This window comes from Bombus fervidus, chromosome 1, assembly GCF_041682495.2.
Source record: "Bombus fervidus isolate BK054 chromosome 1, iyBomFerv1, whole genome shotgun sequence".
In the NCBI taxonomy this organism is placed as follows: Eukaryota; Metazoa; Arthropoda; class Insecta; order Hymenoptera; family Apidae; genus Bombus; species Bombus fervidus.
The window spans coordinates 19,025,348-19,039,621 of NC_091517.1; the positions used below are offsets into that span (position 1 = coordinate 19,025,348).

The window sequence follows — 14,274 nt, forward strand, 5'->3', positions numbered from 1 at the left end:
TGCCAATTCGGTACGGTGAAGTTTGTTAATAATACGCTTGATTCGGAAAGGTAATATTTGTTGGTAGATTGTTGGGTTAGCTTCAAGAATTTTAGTTTCACCGCTCAGGTGTAAATAGTTGTTTGGATAAAGTCACAACCACGATTGGACGCTCAAAGTTGATAGAGTCGAGCAAATTTTACCTGAGCTTTTTAAATATATACAACAGAAAGTTGTATGTGATCTTAACTTTAATTATCAAAAAGTGATGGCAGTAAACTTGTTAAATATTGTACGACTAATACAAACGACCTGTAGTTTTAAAATATATATTAAAATATATATAATTATAATTTAATTATTTTAATATTCGTAATATATTAAAATATATTACTGAAATTTTAATTTATTTCGGATCATATAGACCCGATGAGAACGGCAAAGTTTATTAGTAAACATAAATTAATATAGCAAATATAACTTACAATGTAAAATAAATGTAATTAACAATAAATTACAGCTGATTGTTCGGATCCAAACTGCAGTGGTCACGGCGCCTGCGTTGCTGGCAAATGTTATTGCAAAGCAGGTTGGCAGGGTGAAAGGTGTAACCAGGTCGACCAGCAGGTGTACCAATGTCTGCCTCGTTGCTCTGACCACGGCACGTACGACCTCGAATCCGGAAGTTGCGTCTGCGAGGGACACTGGACCGGTGTAGATTGTTCACAACCAAGCTGTGGCCTCGATTGCGGACCACACGGAACCTGCGAGCAGGGTCTTTGCAAGTCAGTACACGTTGTATAGCGCTACACTACTACCACATGTTTCCTTGTCGTCCTTTATGGGTCCTTCGCGAATTTGAATTGGGTTACCTGGACGCGTTTCCGTATTCAGTACGAAAAGTGATGCGTATCCTTCTGGCCTTTGCTCTTTAACCTCGTTCCTTGCTGTATGGGTTAAGTCAGCAAGATTTATTTTATCGCGATTTCGGTTACCTACCGTGTAACTTTTCGGGTATTTGGCAAGAGAAATTTTGCGAGGGTTAGAAGGTTCATATTGAAATCATTCCTAGGTAATTTCCAATTCATGGAAATAGAATTTTAAATGAGTTTACGTGAGTTAATATTTTTCTTTGCATAGGAAACAAATTATAAACGTTGCCGATCCTTCTTTCATTAATTTATACAACAGAATTTTAGCAACTTGGAAATTGCTCCGTTATTTTATTTTTTTACATACAACCTTACTCGAGATTCCAGTATTTCTTTCTTCCTCCCATCGAGCTATTTTCTTTATTCCAACATTCCCGTCTTCGGAATCCTGTTCCACGAAACGCCAACTTTCACAACAGTCTGATTAATTCAGATCCATCTACTCCTCACTTAAAATATACCTGCAAGACATTCAAAGATTCTTCGACCGAGTTTATCACGACAAGTTAGCAACGGTTAAGAGAGAAAAAAAAGAGGAGAAAAATCGCAAAATGTTGGAATCCTAAGCAGGGACAAGGAGAGGAGGTGGCGTTAGAGCGTAGAGGCTAAAAATGAGTAAATTGCCGACGAGATCGGAGGCAGGAAAGTCGAGGCTAAGGAGGTGAAAAATTGCGAGAAAAAGGCTCTATCTTAGGGGTGGCCGCCAACTTATCACTACTCGAAGGACCGCCCTACCTTCCCGACGTTCCTTTGTCAGAATCAAGGACACGAAAGAAGATCTCCTTTCTCATATTCTAAAGTTGACGCCTTTCTCGTCTCCCTCTCCTCTCTTGTCCCGTGAAAGAGCGTCCGTAAGCGCAAAAAGTTCCCACCGCGGCAGGACGAGTTCGGAACTTGCCGGAATCCGTGTCTTTTTCCCGCTTTCCTGAAGGGTTCCGCGCGGAGGAAATCAATTTTGCATTTGGACGATAAAGCTGAGCGCATTTTTCTTCAGAAATTGTGCAGGACGCCTTCGGAACATTGGTCTTGAAGTGTATGTTGCGCCTTCAAAAGTCGATTTTCGCCTGTCTCTGAGGAAGAAGATTAAAAATTTAATAAATAGTTGGATATGATGGTATCTAAAAATTGGTGTCAATATTAAATTGGAAAACGTTAACGTAACGTAAATTAAAGTAACCATAGACTACAGGAAAAAAAAGAGGTTTGGAGTTTGAGTACCTGAAAAATATGTAATTTTTAGGTGCAACGACGATTGGACTGGAACCAAGTGCGATCAAAAACCGTGCGATGCACGCTGTGCGGAACATGGCCAATGCAAAAATGGAACTTGCGTTTGCAGTCAGGGATGGAACGGGCGACATTGCACGTTGCGTAAGTAAAATATTAATGGCATCGCCGGTGACGCCGTTTAAATTCATGATCTTTCCATTTGTCCCCATGAAATGGTAATTGTGAAACGTTGATATAATCGCGGATCAAGGACTCCGGATATTCAATGTCATTACTTTGTTATTTTTATTACTGTTATTGCTGTTATTTTATCGTTATTGATTGTTTCCGATGATACTCGTAATTATGGCAGTAGATTCGAGAAATGATATCATTCTAAAGATAGATTGTATAAGAGTAAAACTACATAGATCTAGTTATAAAGAGACTTAAGTAGAGGAGGTCGATACTTCGTCAGACAGAACAGTAAGAAACTGTCGTTCGATTATAATTTATACTTACAAGTAGAAATGATTTTCACATAACAAATAGGTGCTATCCCAATACTGTTATTTCACTTATTTTTATATAATTATTTATGTATTTTTTTAATTACCTAAGATTTCATTTACTACGTTATACAACTATATATGTATGTATATACTGTAGGATACTGATAGGAGTTTGATCGATCAAAACTATATTTGACTCAAGTAATTTATATTGTAACGTTATATCAACCAAATGTTAATTAAAACTATACAAGAATTGTTCCTATCAAAAAGTTATTTCCTCTATCGCGAGATATATTCTTTCATGGAATCGCATGTATCGTTTATTCTCCCAACACGGGGCTAGTATCGATTTTCAATTAGCTCCGATCGTTGCCCGATATCTTCAATTAAAACATTCACGCCGTTCCCTTGACAGCTGGATGCGAGAACGGATGCAGTCGCCACGGACTGTGCACTCTGCAAGATGGCGAATATAGTTGCGGATGTTCAACCGGCTGGGCGGGAAGGGATTGCAGCATACGACTCGAAATGGAATGTAATGACTTTATTGACAACGATCAGGGTGAGTGTATAAATATTATAAGTAGAAAGAAATACCAAAGCAATTATAATCGTGTAATTTTTCATAATATATACTTTTTCTACTGCTTTACTATTTCACCTATTTTGATCTAATCTAAACAAAACGAAGGCAAATATTTATAGAAAATATAGGTGTCTCATTGTGGAACAACCTTAAAGGCTATTCAAATATCTTCTATTACAGTAATATCTAATTTTTTCCTATCGTCCTGAAGACTAAGAAATTTTTTTAATTCTGACGGAAGATTCAAAGACTTTAGTAAAATTAAATACACGTTCTTTTGATATCTTGCAAATTCCTAAAGTTCCAAAAATTTCTAAGGTGATTCCAAAATTCCTATAGAATTCCAATAAAATTACGAACTTCCTAAACAGCTCTAACATAGCTAAAAATACCTGAAGAATTTCAAGTTCAAAATTAAAATTAAACGATAATTTCTTAATATCTATATTCAGTGAACGTTTGATATAAGGAGTAATGTTTCTTAGATGGCATGATGGACTGTTCTGACAGCGAGTGTTGCTCGCACGCAGCTTGCGCAGAGCATATCATGTGCCTTACTAGTAATAATCCCGTGGACGTCCTTCTCCGCAAACAACCGCCCAGCGTGACCGCGTCCTTTTACCAGCGCGTGAAATTCCTCGTTGAGGAGAACAGCGTACAAAGCTACGCTCATATGAACGAGTACACCGAAAGGTAAGATCGACCACTTCTTCTCACACGGTTCTACATTCAGTCAATCATTCTAATATTTATAGAGGAACGCTTAGTTATATATACTTTATTTTTACGACGTCTAACAGGATATAATTGCGTTTAGAAGAACGAGCGAGTCGTTGACATGACATCAAGTGCATTGAATTTTTCTACGGTTTCTAAGAAAAATCTCTTTCATTAACTGATTCAATAGAAAAATTGTATTGATTATATCGGCGAGAAGCAAGAAGGGACATGAAAGGGAAGGTTTGAATGTGTCACAGACTTTTAAGCTTTTGATAATTAAGAATTTTGTAATCAGAGTTAATTAGTGGAAATATTTGAAAGTTGAAGTGAATATTTGAAGTTGTCAGAGAATAGAACGTTTGTCTTTGTAATTACTAGAAACTAGTGAAATCTATTTCCATGTTAAATAGAGGGTTTAATTTATCCTTGAAATATTAAAAATATTCCATTCTTGTATTGCATTGATATATTTGTCATTGACACATATGCATACCATGGGAGAATCTCTGTATTTTAAATATTCAAAAAGAAAATATATTTTTTAAACTAGCATTGCCACTATCGACGCACAATTCTTAAAAAAAGATACATCCATATCTTTAGAAATTGAAAAATATAAATGTCGGAATGTTTTATTCAATAGTAACGAATTTCTTCGATCCTCAAAACTAGATACTGCAGGAAACATTTAATTATTCCCTTTCGAGTATCCAACGAGATAAAATGGAAAAATCCAGGAAAGATTAATTTTCAATCATAACAACGTCTGGCTCGTTCGATAGTCGTCGATACCTACACGTACCGTTTAACTAATGAAAAAGAAAAGAAAAGAACAAACAGAAAAAAAGAAACGTATAGCATAGCTGCGTGTCATAGTTTCTGGCCTTTTACATTTTTCGAATGCGTTTGACATATTACGCGGCTGTTACTTTCCTCGTTTTTATCATCCACGAGAACTGCGCAGATCATTGATTTCATTCAGAAGGGACATTGTTTTTGTTTGCCCGTACGGTACGTTAACGATGTGTTTCACGTAAAAAAAAGCCCGAAGAATATATGTATACACATATGTGCAGTATGTGTTATATATACATGCAAAAAAAAAAAAACGTGAGAGAAGCACATCGTATCATTCGAGAAGCGTAACGTGTCTGATCACACACGGACGATGGTTCCGCCGAAGAGTTTTGTTTACGTGGTCCATTTTTACCGACGAAGCTTCACGATGGGGCAAAATAGTCAAATACCATAGGAAAATTGTTCGTTGCATAACTTTCGGCAAACTCCCCTTTCGTATCGATCTGTTACGATAAAATTATCAAAGTTCTAAATTATCAATATCTTTAGATTCTTCAAATATTACATGGATTATTAAAGAAGAAAAAGGAAATATTTTTTGTAGCGATTTATATATTACAATAGTTGTCAAATATTATCACACTTCAGTTTACAAATATTTGTCTTCAGTCGTTTTGCTTTTTTTTCCTTTTTTTCTCCAAATATTTCGAAACATAGAAGATTACAATAGAAAAGGAATTATTTAAGGGAATTGTTTCGTTAAACTGTTTTCTTGCACTCGAGTAGCGTTTTCCCCATCGTGAGCAATTTTTCAGTGTCGAAAAAAAGAGTGGAAAAGAAGAAAAAAAGATTGAATCAGATTTACTTGCACCGCCATGCCAAACAATCCGGTATATCCGTGACAGCTGAATTATCAAGAGAGCCCCCGGTGGGTGACAACCCTGCCAACCCTCTAACCATCCTATTCCTCGTGTTTCACCCTCTCCCTCCCCCGAATGCCGAACGCGTCAGTGATCATCTCGGAAGCATTGTCGATCAAAGGAGCTTCCTCGCGTGCATCTGATATTAATTGCTAGCAGTTTAGTCCTGTTTCATGCCACGCTACGAATCTTGTCTCGCGAGGTGAATTCGCGAAGGTTCCTCCAAGCAATCGCGTTTTGCAAATCTTCTTCACCTTATGAAACTAAATCATTGATATTTGCTTTAGTAACTTATCGTTTGATAAAATAACAAAATATGTGTTTTCTCTGTGTCTTAAGAATAGTGAAGGGGTTTTGATAAATGAGTTTCAAAACTGTTTGCTTTGCTGAATAGCTAGGGAATTTGAAATAGACGTAAAGCGAACATAGGGTGAAACGAGAGAATAATGCTATCTAGTAACTTTATAAGTAACCATATAGAATAAAAATTACTTTACGTACAGTTTCAATGCTATCCAATCGTCGTCTACCGTTGCAACAAACGAATTTTATCCCATTGTTAAGCTAACCTAATTTTGAAACTTGCCAATATTATAAATATAGCTTTGCGAACAATCAGCCTCGGAGATGATGCTCCAGCGTGTATTTTGAATGAACCAAATAATTGTAGAACTCCTTTTACTGAAACCCTTCACTCAATTTCAAGACGTATAATACACTTCGAATCCATCTATTAACTCAACAAACCAATGTTTCATTTTCCAAGCATTGGTAGAATTATCCTTTGTATCACATAACCTCCGAAATAAAAAAAACCATTCTGTTTACGAACAGTATATTCATCTGTTACTTGTAACATGTAGATGTAGATAAAGGAGTAATAGTTTCATCGAAGTATATCGCGAATATACGTCACTTTGGTAATTCGCTGAGCGAATAAAAGCGAGAAATTTGATCGGGCGCGTTCACGGTCAGCATCCTTTGTTCGACACTGATGAAGATTTGCTCGGGACGCGTGCTGACCGACGCATCGCAGCGGCAGCGAGCGTATTTCGGGGGATTCGTGTATTTTGTCTAGTGTTTATCCTCTGTGTGTACCCTTGCCACCACCAGATCACCATTCACCCTACAGCCGAAGACCGAAAGAGGCTCCGTTCTACGTACAGACTGTGAAGTACAGACCAAAATTCTGTCGAAAGAAAAAAAAAGACAGAAAAAAGATGAAAAAGAGACAAAGAAATTGAATAAAAAAAGTCTGCACACGGAGAAAATATTCGAGAGACTGAATTTTCGGTATTCTCGGTCGGTTAGTGGATTAAGTTATCCGTGCGAAGTTTTTTCTTTTTTTTTTTTTTTTTTCAATATACAGCTTCTAGGCATCACGTTTTTCCGTAAAACAAGCGCGTTATACGAACAGAGTAATACTTAACCTTTGAACGGTAACGCGACAAGCAGACCGTGTCGTTTTCCAAATTTCTCTTGTGACTTACCAGCTATTTTCGGCCATTTGTTTAAGCAGTTCACCGACAATGGGAGATTCATAGATAAAGCGCACGAGGGCGGTCGAGTCGCGGTTTTTATCCGCAGATATTTCGATACAAATGTCAGACTACAATCTGTTGTTACTTTTTCTTGAATTATTTTAGTACGAGGGAACATCGATAGAAAGAAACAACGAATTCCGAGAGTCGATCGCCCACGAGTAAAATTATTTCTAGAAATGGTAGACACAAGTTTGAAATCTGTCGCGGTTCGGTCGCTTTTCTCGCTCGTCCACTAGCAGTTCAACACCACGAAATCGAACGTTCTGCGTATGATACACGATAGTTCCGTGTGTGTCCGAGAAAGAGACGTACGGAGAGCGGAACGGAAGTTTGTTTGGTCCTGTTGTAGCGCCCATTGTTTCGTCGCGGTATTGATCACCGACTTTCTCCGAGCACCCTTGCTGCCGCCTTGAAACGCTTCTTCCACTTCGATCTATATGGATAAAATTTTTTTTCTTTTTTTTTGTATGTGCTTTACATACGCAACTACTCTGCTTGGGAGGCTACGCGTACGTGTTTCACCGGTTGGAAGAATGGTATAAGCTTTGTACAGTCTGCATTTGAAACGATATTAGAATTAGAATCTCTTTTTATGGTGAGGGTACTTTAAAGAACTAAAGGATATGAAATTAATATGTAAATTATGGTTGGAGACGAGAATGATTCTTTGTAAATAAAACATATCAACGCACGAGGAAAAAAATTGTTACAACCAGACTGTCTGTTTTTGCATTTGATTAAAATGGCTTTTATTTTGTATTTTTTACTTAGATTTTTATTTAGTTGTTTCAGAGAGAAAATTTTAACTTTGACAGAACGACGTACTTAAAAAGATATGGTAACTAGATGAAAAACATCCTAATTAAATATATAAATATTTTGTGCAACGAACAAAGAAATTGTGGTTTACAAGGTAATTTTAGGAATTGAGGTAAGCTTTTCTTCTTACAATTAATGAAAGCATAGGAAAGTGGTCGAAAAAAATATTTGTATAATAACACGAGCTTTATTTTTCTTCAAATTCACAACATTGCAACCTACAGCTTCTATCTTTTTATATCTTATGCTTAGTTCAAACATTAATTCTATTTCAAAATTTCATATATTTATTGATGCATATTACATGAAGGAATTTTATTTGACCTTATTTGTTCTTTTTATGACAAACATTTGAATGCTGATGTAAAACATGAAACCCCTTGTGAATGATTTGTTTTTTAACATTTATCTTTGATACATTTACACAAATATAATAATTTGTGGAGTTGACAATAAAATTAACTTAAAAATGATGACAATATATAATTACATACATAAAATCAAATGCACGAATTTCGTTAAACTTAATAGAATCATCTTCTATCATTTTTTCAAGCTTTCATAAATGAGTTACAATCAATTATAACGTTCCGAAGTACGTTCAATATCGACATTTATTAGTTCAAAATTCAGGATAGTCACGATCAATTAAATAACTTCTATCAAATATTCAATGATCAATCAATCAGTATCAATATTCAAAATTCCCGCCAAGGCGAAGCATACTCGTTTCTTAAGTTTGATTTATCTCTACATAGAATCACCGTTTTCCAATCATACTACTTTCTCCTTTCTGGTAAAAATATAAAATTAAAAGGTGTAGAGTAGGACTTGCAGTTTGTATCATAGTATGAAATTAATTTGGATCATTCGTGAAGCGAAAGAAAGAAAGAAGGGTCGTTTCATTAGAAACGACCCAGAGAACGCTAATTCTCCCCACCACTTTCTATGGAATCTCGAGCGTACAGACTGCATACAAGTATCCCGGTGAATCAGAAATTCAGGTTGGCATCGGGATTGCTCGGACAGAGCGTAATCAATATTCGAAGATCGTCTGCCAACATGGCAGTCCAAGCTCCGATGGAATCTCTCCTCATTGTCAGTTCGAGGCTCGGCTTCGATGAGCGACGCGATAAGAGGATCCTTCGTGCGACACCCGTTACTCGTGACTCCCTCGATACGGGACGAATCTCGAATCGACGTCGATGTTGGATTCCAAACGAAACGACGACGGCCATGTCTCGTTAACGCGTGTGCAGTACCCGTTCCAAATGCATCGATCACGCGAAGACGCGCTGGAGCTCTCCATCTCTTTCTCTCTTTACTCTGCCTTTATATATTACATATACATATATATATTTACTTATATATGGATATTATTATATATACATACATATATATATATTATATACACGTGTATAATCGTCGTATATATACAGATGTGTGTGCGTAGTTTCCAACTTGTGTCTGTCACGTGTATTACCACTCTATGTTGGATGAGTCTGTGAGTGACTGCGTTCATGTTGCGTGACTGGCGAAGATCGCGTGTGTGATGGGTACGCTTGATTAGTGTGTGTCTACGTCTATTGTTTCTGTAACGGCGTGCGGAACATTGCGATAGAGCATTCGATTTTCGCCGCGAGATTCGCGCGTACACGATCAAACTTGGCGCGAACGTGCAATGGGGGTGGGGGAGATGTCTAGGATGTGTAGTGGGGATGAACCTTCGGAAGTTAACCTCCGATCGAAACAATCGTTGAGAGGGAATCGAGGTTCGGTATATCGAAACGGTTATGCCGCGATGGCGCGAAAATTTGAAATGCATAAATGAAAAACGATGCAAGAAAAAGGGAATAAAGTCAATAAGGTATGATTATGCGAAATAGACGATTGCTCGCGCAATGCTGCGTACGCGCGTCCGTTTTTTTGCCCGCAAACGCGGGTTCTGTGACCGTGGTAACGCCCTTTCTTCTCGTTGGTTTTTTCCCACACGTAGTACGTTCTGGAGTTCCTTTACACCGCGGTAAGTTGCAGCTCAAGCTCTCTCGCTAATCGTTCATTAATCCAAAAGAAAAAAAAAAACAGAATTTTTTTTTAATGAAAGAAAAAAGCAAGAAAAAATTACCTTCTATTTGCTCGTTTCGCTCGTAACATTCATCTTACATGTTTTTTCGTATGTCCCATTATATGTAATCTATCTATATATGTATACGTATGTTCATACCCTTAGCCTGCGTATCACGTCTCTCTTTTTCTCTCTTTCTCCGTTTCAGTTATTGTTTTTGTCTCTATACTACTCTATATATATTCCCTGTTGGTCTTTTTCAAAGCTCTTTATATTTCTTCTATTCTATCGACCCTGGTTCAGCCTGTTATCGATTCAGTTACGTTACCAATTATGTTTGCCAGTGTTTGATCATACCTCGCTTATTTGACTCGTCTCTCCGCCCTTTCAACCCCTCTATACTCCGTTTTTAATCGCCTGTCTATCGTTTTCCTCTCTTCTTTCCATTCTGTCGCTCTGTCATTTTTTAGTTCCGTCGCTACCTTTTTACCTGTCTACCTGCGTATTTGTTTCTGTCATCTCCGACTCGACGGCTGCCGCTTACTGTTCGCGTGAAAAACAAATTTCGACGAGGTTCGATGGTCCAGCTTCGTTAATATCACTTTTGTACGACACAGGGAATTCGAGTATTTGATAATCGAACAAAATTTACGCTGATTCGTTTAGCAGTTGAGTTGTAGCCCTGTAACGATACCAAAATTCGAAAACTAAATCGCATTTGTTTCGCCTTTAATCTAGGAACTTTGACGGGTCGATAACAAAACGAATCTACTTTACCGATAGCCTTCAAACGAGGAAAATTTAAAATCAATCGAAATCGCGTGAACGTATCGCCACAGCCAAAGGGTCGAGCACTCTCTTCACACCTACATTGAAAGTATAATCGTATCGAAGTGTCTCTGTGTTATCTGTGATATGTCGTCGGATGATCGTTGTCTATAATCCTGCCGTTGTCCGCCCTTCTCTCTACTTCTCTCTTTATTCTGTTTCTTTCCTTCTCTGTTGTTCTGTTTATGTATTGTCATCTTGTCCTGTTTAGCGCTGAGTTCTTAGCTACTATTACTATGATCGCCCTGATATATACCGTAACCGGCTACAAACCAAGTAATAGTATGTTTGAGAATCGTGTACTTTTTTACGTAACGATATATATCCTGTCTGGTCTTGTGTTGTTTTTTGTGTTGCCAGGCTTGCACTTTTTTATGTACGTTGTGTATTTCATAACCCCTTGTCGAATTTGTTTCTAGTGACTTTTTGTCCCCTAGCATCTTATACACGAACGCTGACTTTATTGCGCGCCTCTTGCGTCAAAGACATATATATTCTTGCGTTCCATTTTTTTGTTCAATTGTTCCTTTCCGTCGTTTGTCGAGATAAATTGATGATATAAAATATTATACATCATTATTATCAACATATATATATATACATACATATGCGGTAGAGGAGATACAAAATCGTGGTACAAAATCAAATAAAAAAAAAATATATATATATAAACGATGAAAATGAGAATGAGAAAACGTGTTCACATCACGTTATATTGTTCCGAATCGACGGATCGGCAATAATTACGAAATCGGAACCGTTCAACACACAGCTTTATGATACAGGATATGATACGAAGGACCCGAACGACCATTCCCTCTCTTGTCCCTTGTCTACGTCTGTTATCACCTGTCTACAATGTGCCAATAACCCCGTTACACCAAAAGCCCTGTGTCTGTCTTTAACCGATCCGTGCTATCTACCCACCGAAAGTTATATCTCATACCAGAACACGACAGAAACCCTCTTTTGGAGAAAATCGATTCGTCCGTATCCGTCCATGGTTCACGTCAAAAACCGGAAATAATTTCTTAAAAATTAGAAGACAGCGAAAAATTTCCTTCGATTAATATCGCATAACCTCGCGGTTCGAGTGTTTCAATTTTATACGAACGTTTTGAAAAGAACAAGAATCAAGAGATCATTTGAAATCGTTCGAGAACATGTTATTTTATTCGAGAATGAGAAACGGACGAGTATCTGAACCACAGAAAAGTTTTCAAAACGAGAAAGAAGAAAAAAGAGGAGGCAGAAAAGAGGAAAGTCGTTGACACGTTTGAAAGTGAGCGCGCGCGGGAGGAAAAGAAATATGGCGCGATGAAAGATAACTTAGATAACCGTCGTATCGCTGACCTAGATGGAGGGAAAATTTCCAAGCAAAGAGAGATAGAATTCGGCATTGCGTCGGTGTATCGCGCGATCTCTCTATCGAGATACCGTCATTCTTTGATTTTTCTTTCTTTACTATTTTTCTTTCTTTTTCTACGTTTCTATTATTCAGTCTTGCACACATCTAGGTTCAGTATCCGCCGCCAGATGTCGGTGTGTCTCGAAATTGATCTACATATATATATATACAAGATATATCATGTACATATATATATATATCCGTTTCTCTCTTCTTTCCGTTACGTTTTTTTCAATTTGATTGAAACTGATTTGCGTTTCCTTTTTATATACCGTTCACTCTGGTTTTTGGATTTTCTATTCTTATTTTTTTTTTACCAGTAGTAACAACTGTGCCTGCCACCTTGCTATGCTCGTACTTGGAGGATCAGAACCCCGGTAATGTTTGATCCCCAAGTCGCCGATGGAACGAGAATGGTGGCACGGTGCGCGCAGCCGGAAGTGCACGGCATTGCTCACTTTCTGGGACGATGATGCGATCATTTGTCCCTTGGACGAATTAGATATCGTCTGACTTTCGATTCACGGGGGAATGTGTGGATCCTCCAAGAACGAATCATGCCCCCATACGCAATCCCTTAGGGACCAATGAATATATATATATATTTATACATATATCGAATGCATCTATGCAGCTTGTTGTACGTGTACTATCATATTTTCATATTTTGCTAAAATTGACAAAGGAAAGATGATTCTTCATTACGCGAGAATAATTTGGAAAATATATTCCAGTAGATGAGTTTGAAGGGGCACTGTGAATGTTAAGAGAACTTCATTAGCTTTTATTAGAATAGTATTTCATGATGAATGTTTAAATATAAGATGTTTAACATGTTTATAAAAGTAAAACTAAATTATTGTTTTAATATTATTTATTAGAACTATTTTCTTGATTATAAAATCGGCAAATGTAGATGTAAATATCTCGACACCCCTGTAGACTCATTCTATATAAATTAAAGGTGTTTTTACGTTTCATGAACTGTAATGAACTAACAAGGATAACTTACAATAAATATTTTAAATTTGAATTTTTTTATGTGAAAACAAATCTATAGTGATTCGTTTCAGCTATAAGTATATAATTATCCTTTTAAAGAAACATATGTTCTATTATAATTGATTTCTTTATACATTATTAAGTCTCAAGAATGAAAAGTTATCGAATTTCTCAGTCTTCTAAGATGTTTTTTATTTGCGGATATAGAATACTTTCTCCATAGTCTACAAATGCGAGAGACATTTATGAAAAATATCTAATCACTGATACCAACCTGATTGTGATTTTTAGGTATTGTTGAGTTTTCATACAGCATTCTCCGATCAAACAATTTTTTGTACAATTTTCCAACAAATATGATACCCCAAACATGGCGTAAATTTTTTAATTAGTCGCAGCTTCCAACTTTACAGTTCGCACTTTAAATATAATCTGCATAATTTTTATAGATAAAATAATCATAAATGATTATTAATATTATAATTTCTTTCAGTTCCGTTCTTTACTTAAATCAGTGTCTCACAAACATATAGAGATGGGTAATTAAGAATCACCGTGTATAATATCTTCGTTCATAAATGTCGTTGCTCATTACACAGCGCCCCATAACAAGCTGCGTACGTATGCACCCGATTCACAGCATATTCTCTATATATTATTATTATCATCATTATTATTATTATCTTACCTACCTATATCGATCTCATTATATTCAGCACTATTACACAAATCGCTTAAAATATTCAGCTTCAACATACTCCAACTTTTATATATCGCAGATAATCCAGCCCTGAAACTTATTACGTACATATTTTCATTGCCTTTATTACATATCTATTTATACATGATTATATATGCATGCAGTTCTACTCTCACGAAAGTTTACTACCCGCCCTTTATTTATTATTATTATTATTATTATCCTGCCTCAGGACGATCGTGTTCTTTT

The 14,274-nt window shown here is 36.8% G+C and overlaps 1 protein-coding gene across 8 annotated transcripts in view; it reads left to right on the forward strand.

Annotated features, from left to right (window-relative positions):
* The window catches only part of Ten-a (Teneurin-a transmembrane protein), a 697,656-nt gene that overhangs the window by 669,675 nt on the left and 13,707 nt on the right, over window positions 1-14,274 (forward strand). For 7 of the 8 annotated variants that reach the window (XM_074111675.1, XM_074111674.1, XM_072006525.1 and 4 more), the window contains 5 exons: window positions 500-764; window positions 2,152-2,282; window positions 3,051-3,197; window positions 3,707-3,914; window positions 10,019-10,045. In XM_074111675.1, coding sequence (XP_073967776.1) covers window positions 500-764; window positions 2,152-2,282; window positions 3,051-3,197; window positions 3,707-3,914; window positions 10,019-10,045 — 778 coding nt within the window. The remainder of the gene's footprint in view (window positions 1-499; window positions 765-2,151; window positions 2,283-3,050; window positions 3,198-3,706; window positions 3,915-10,018; window positions 10,046-14,274) is intronic. The other variant, XM_074111676.1, reaches the window with a different exon arrangement.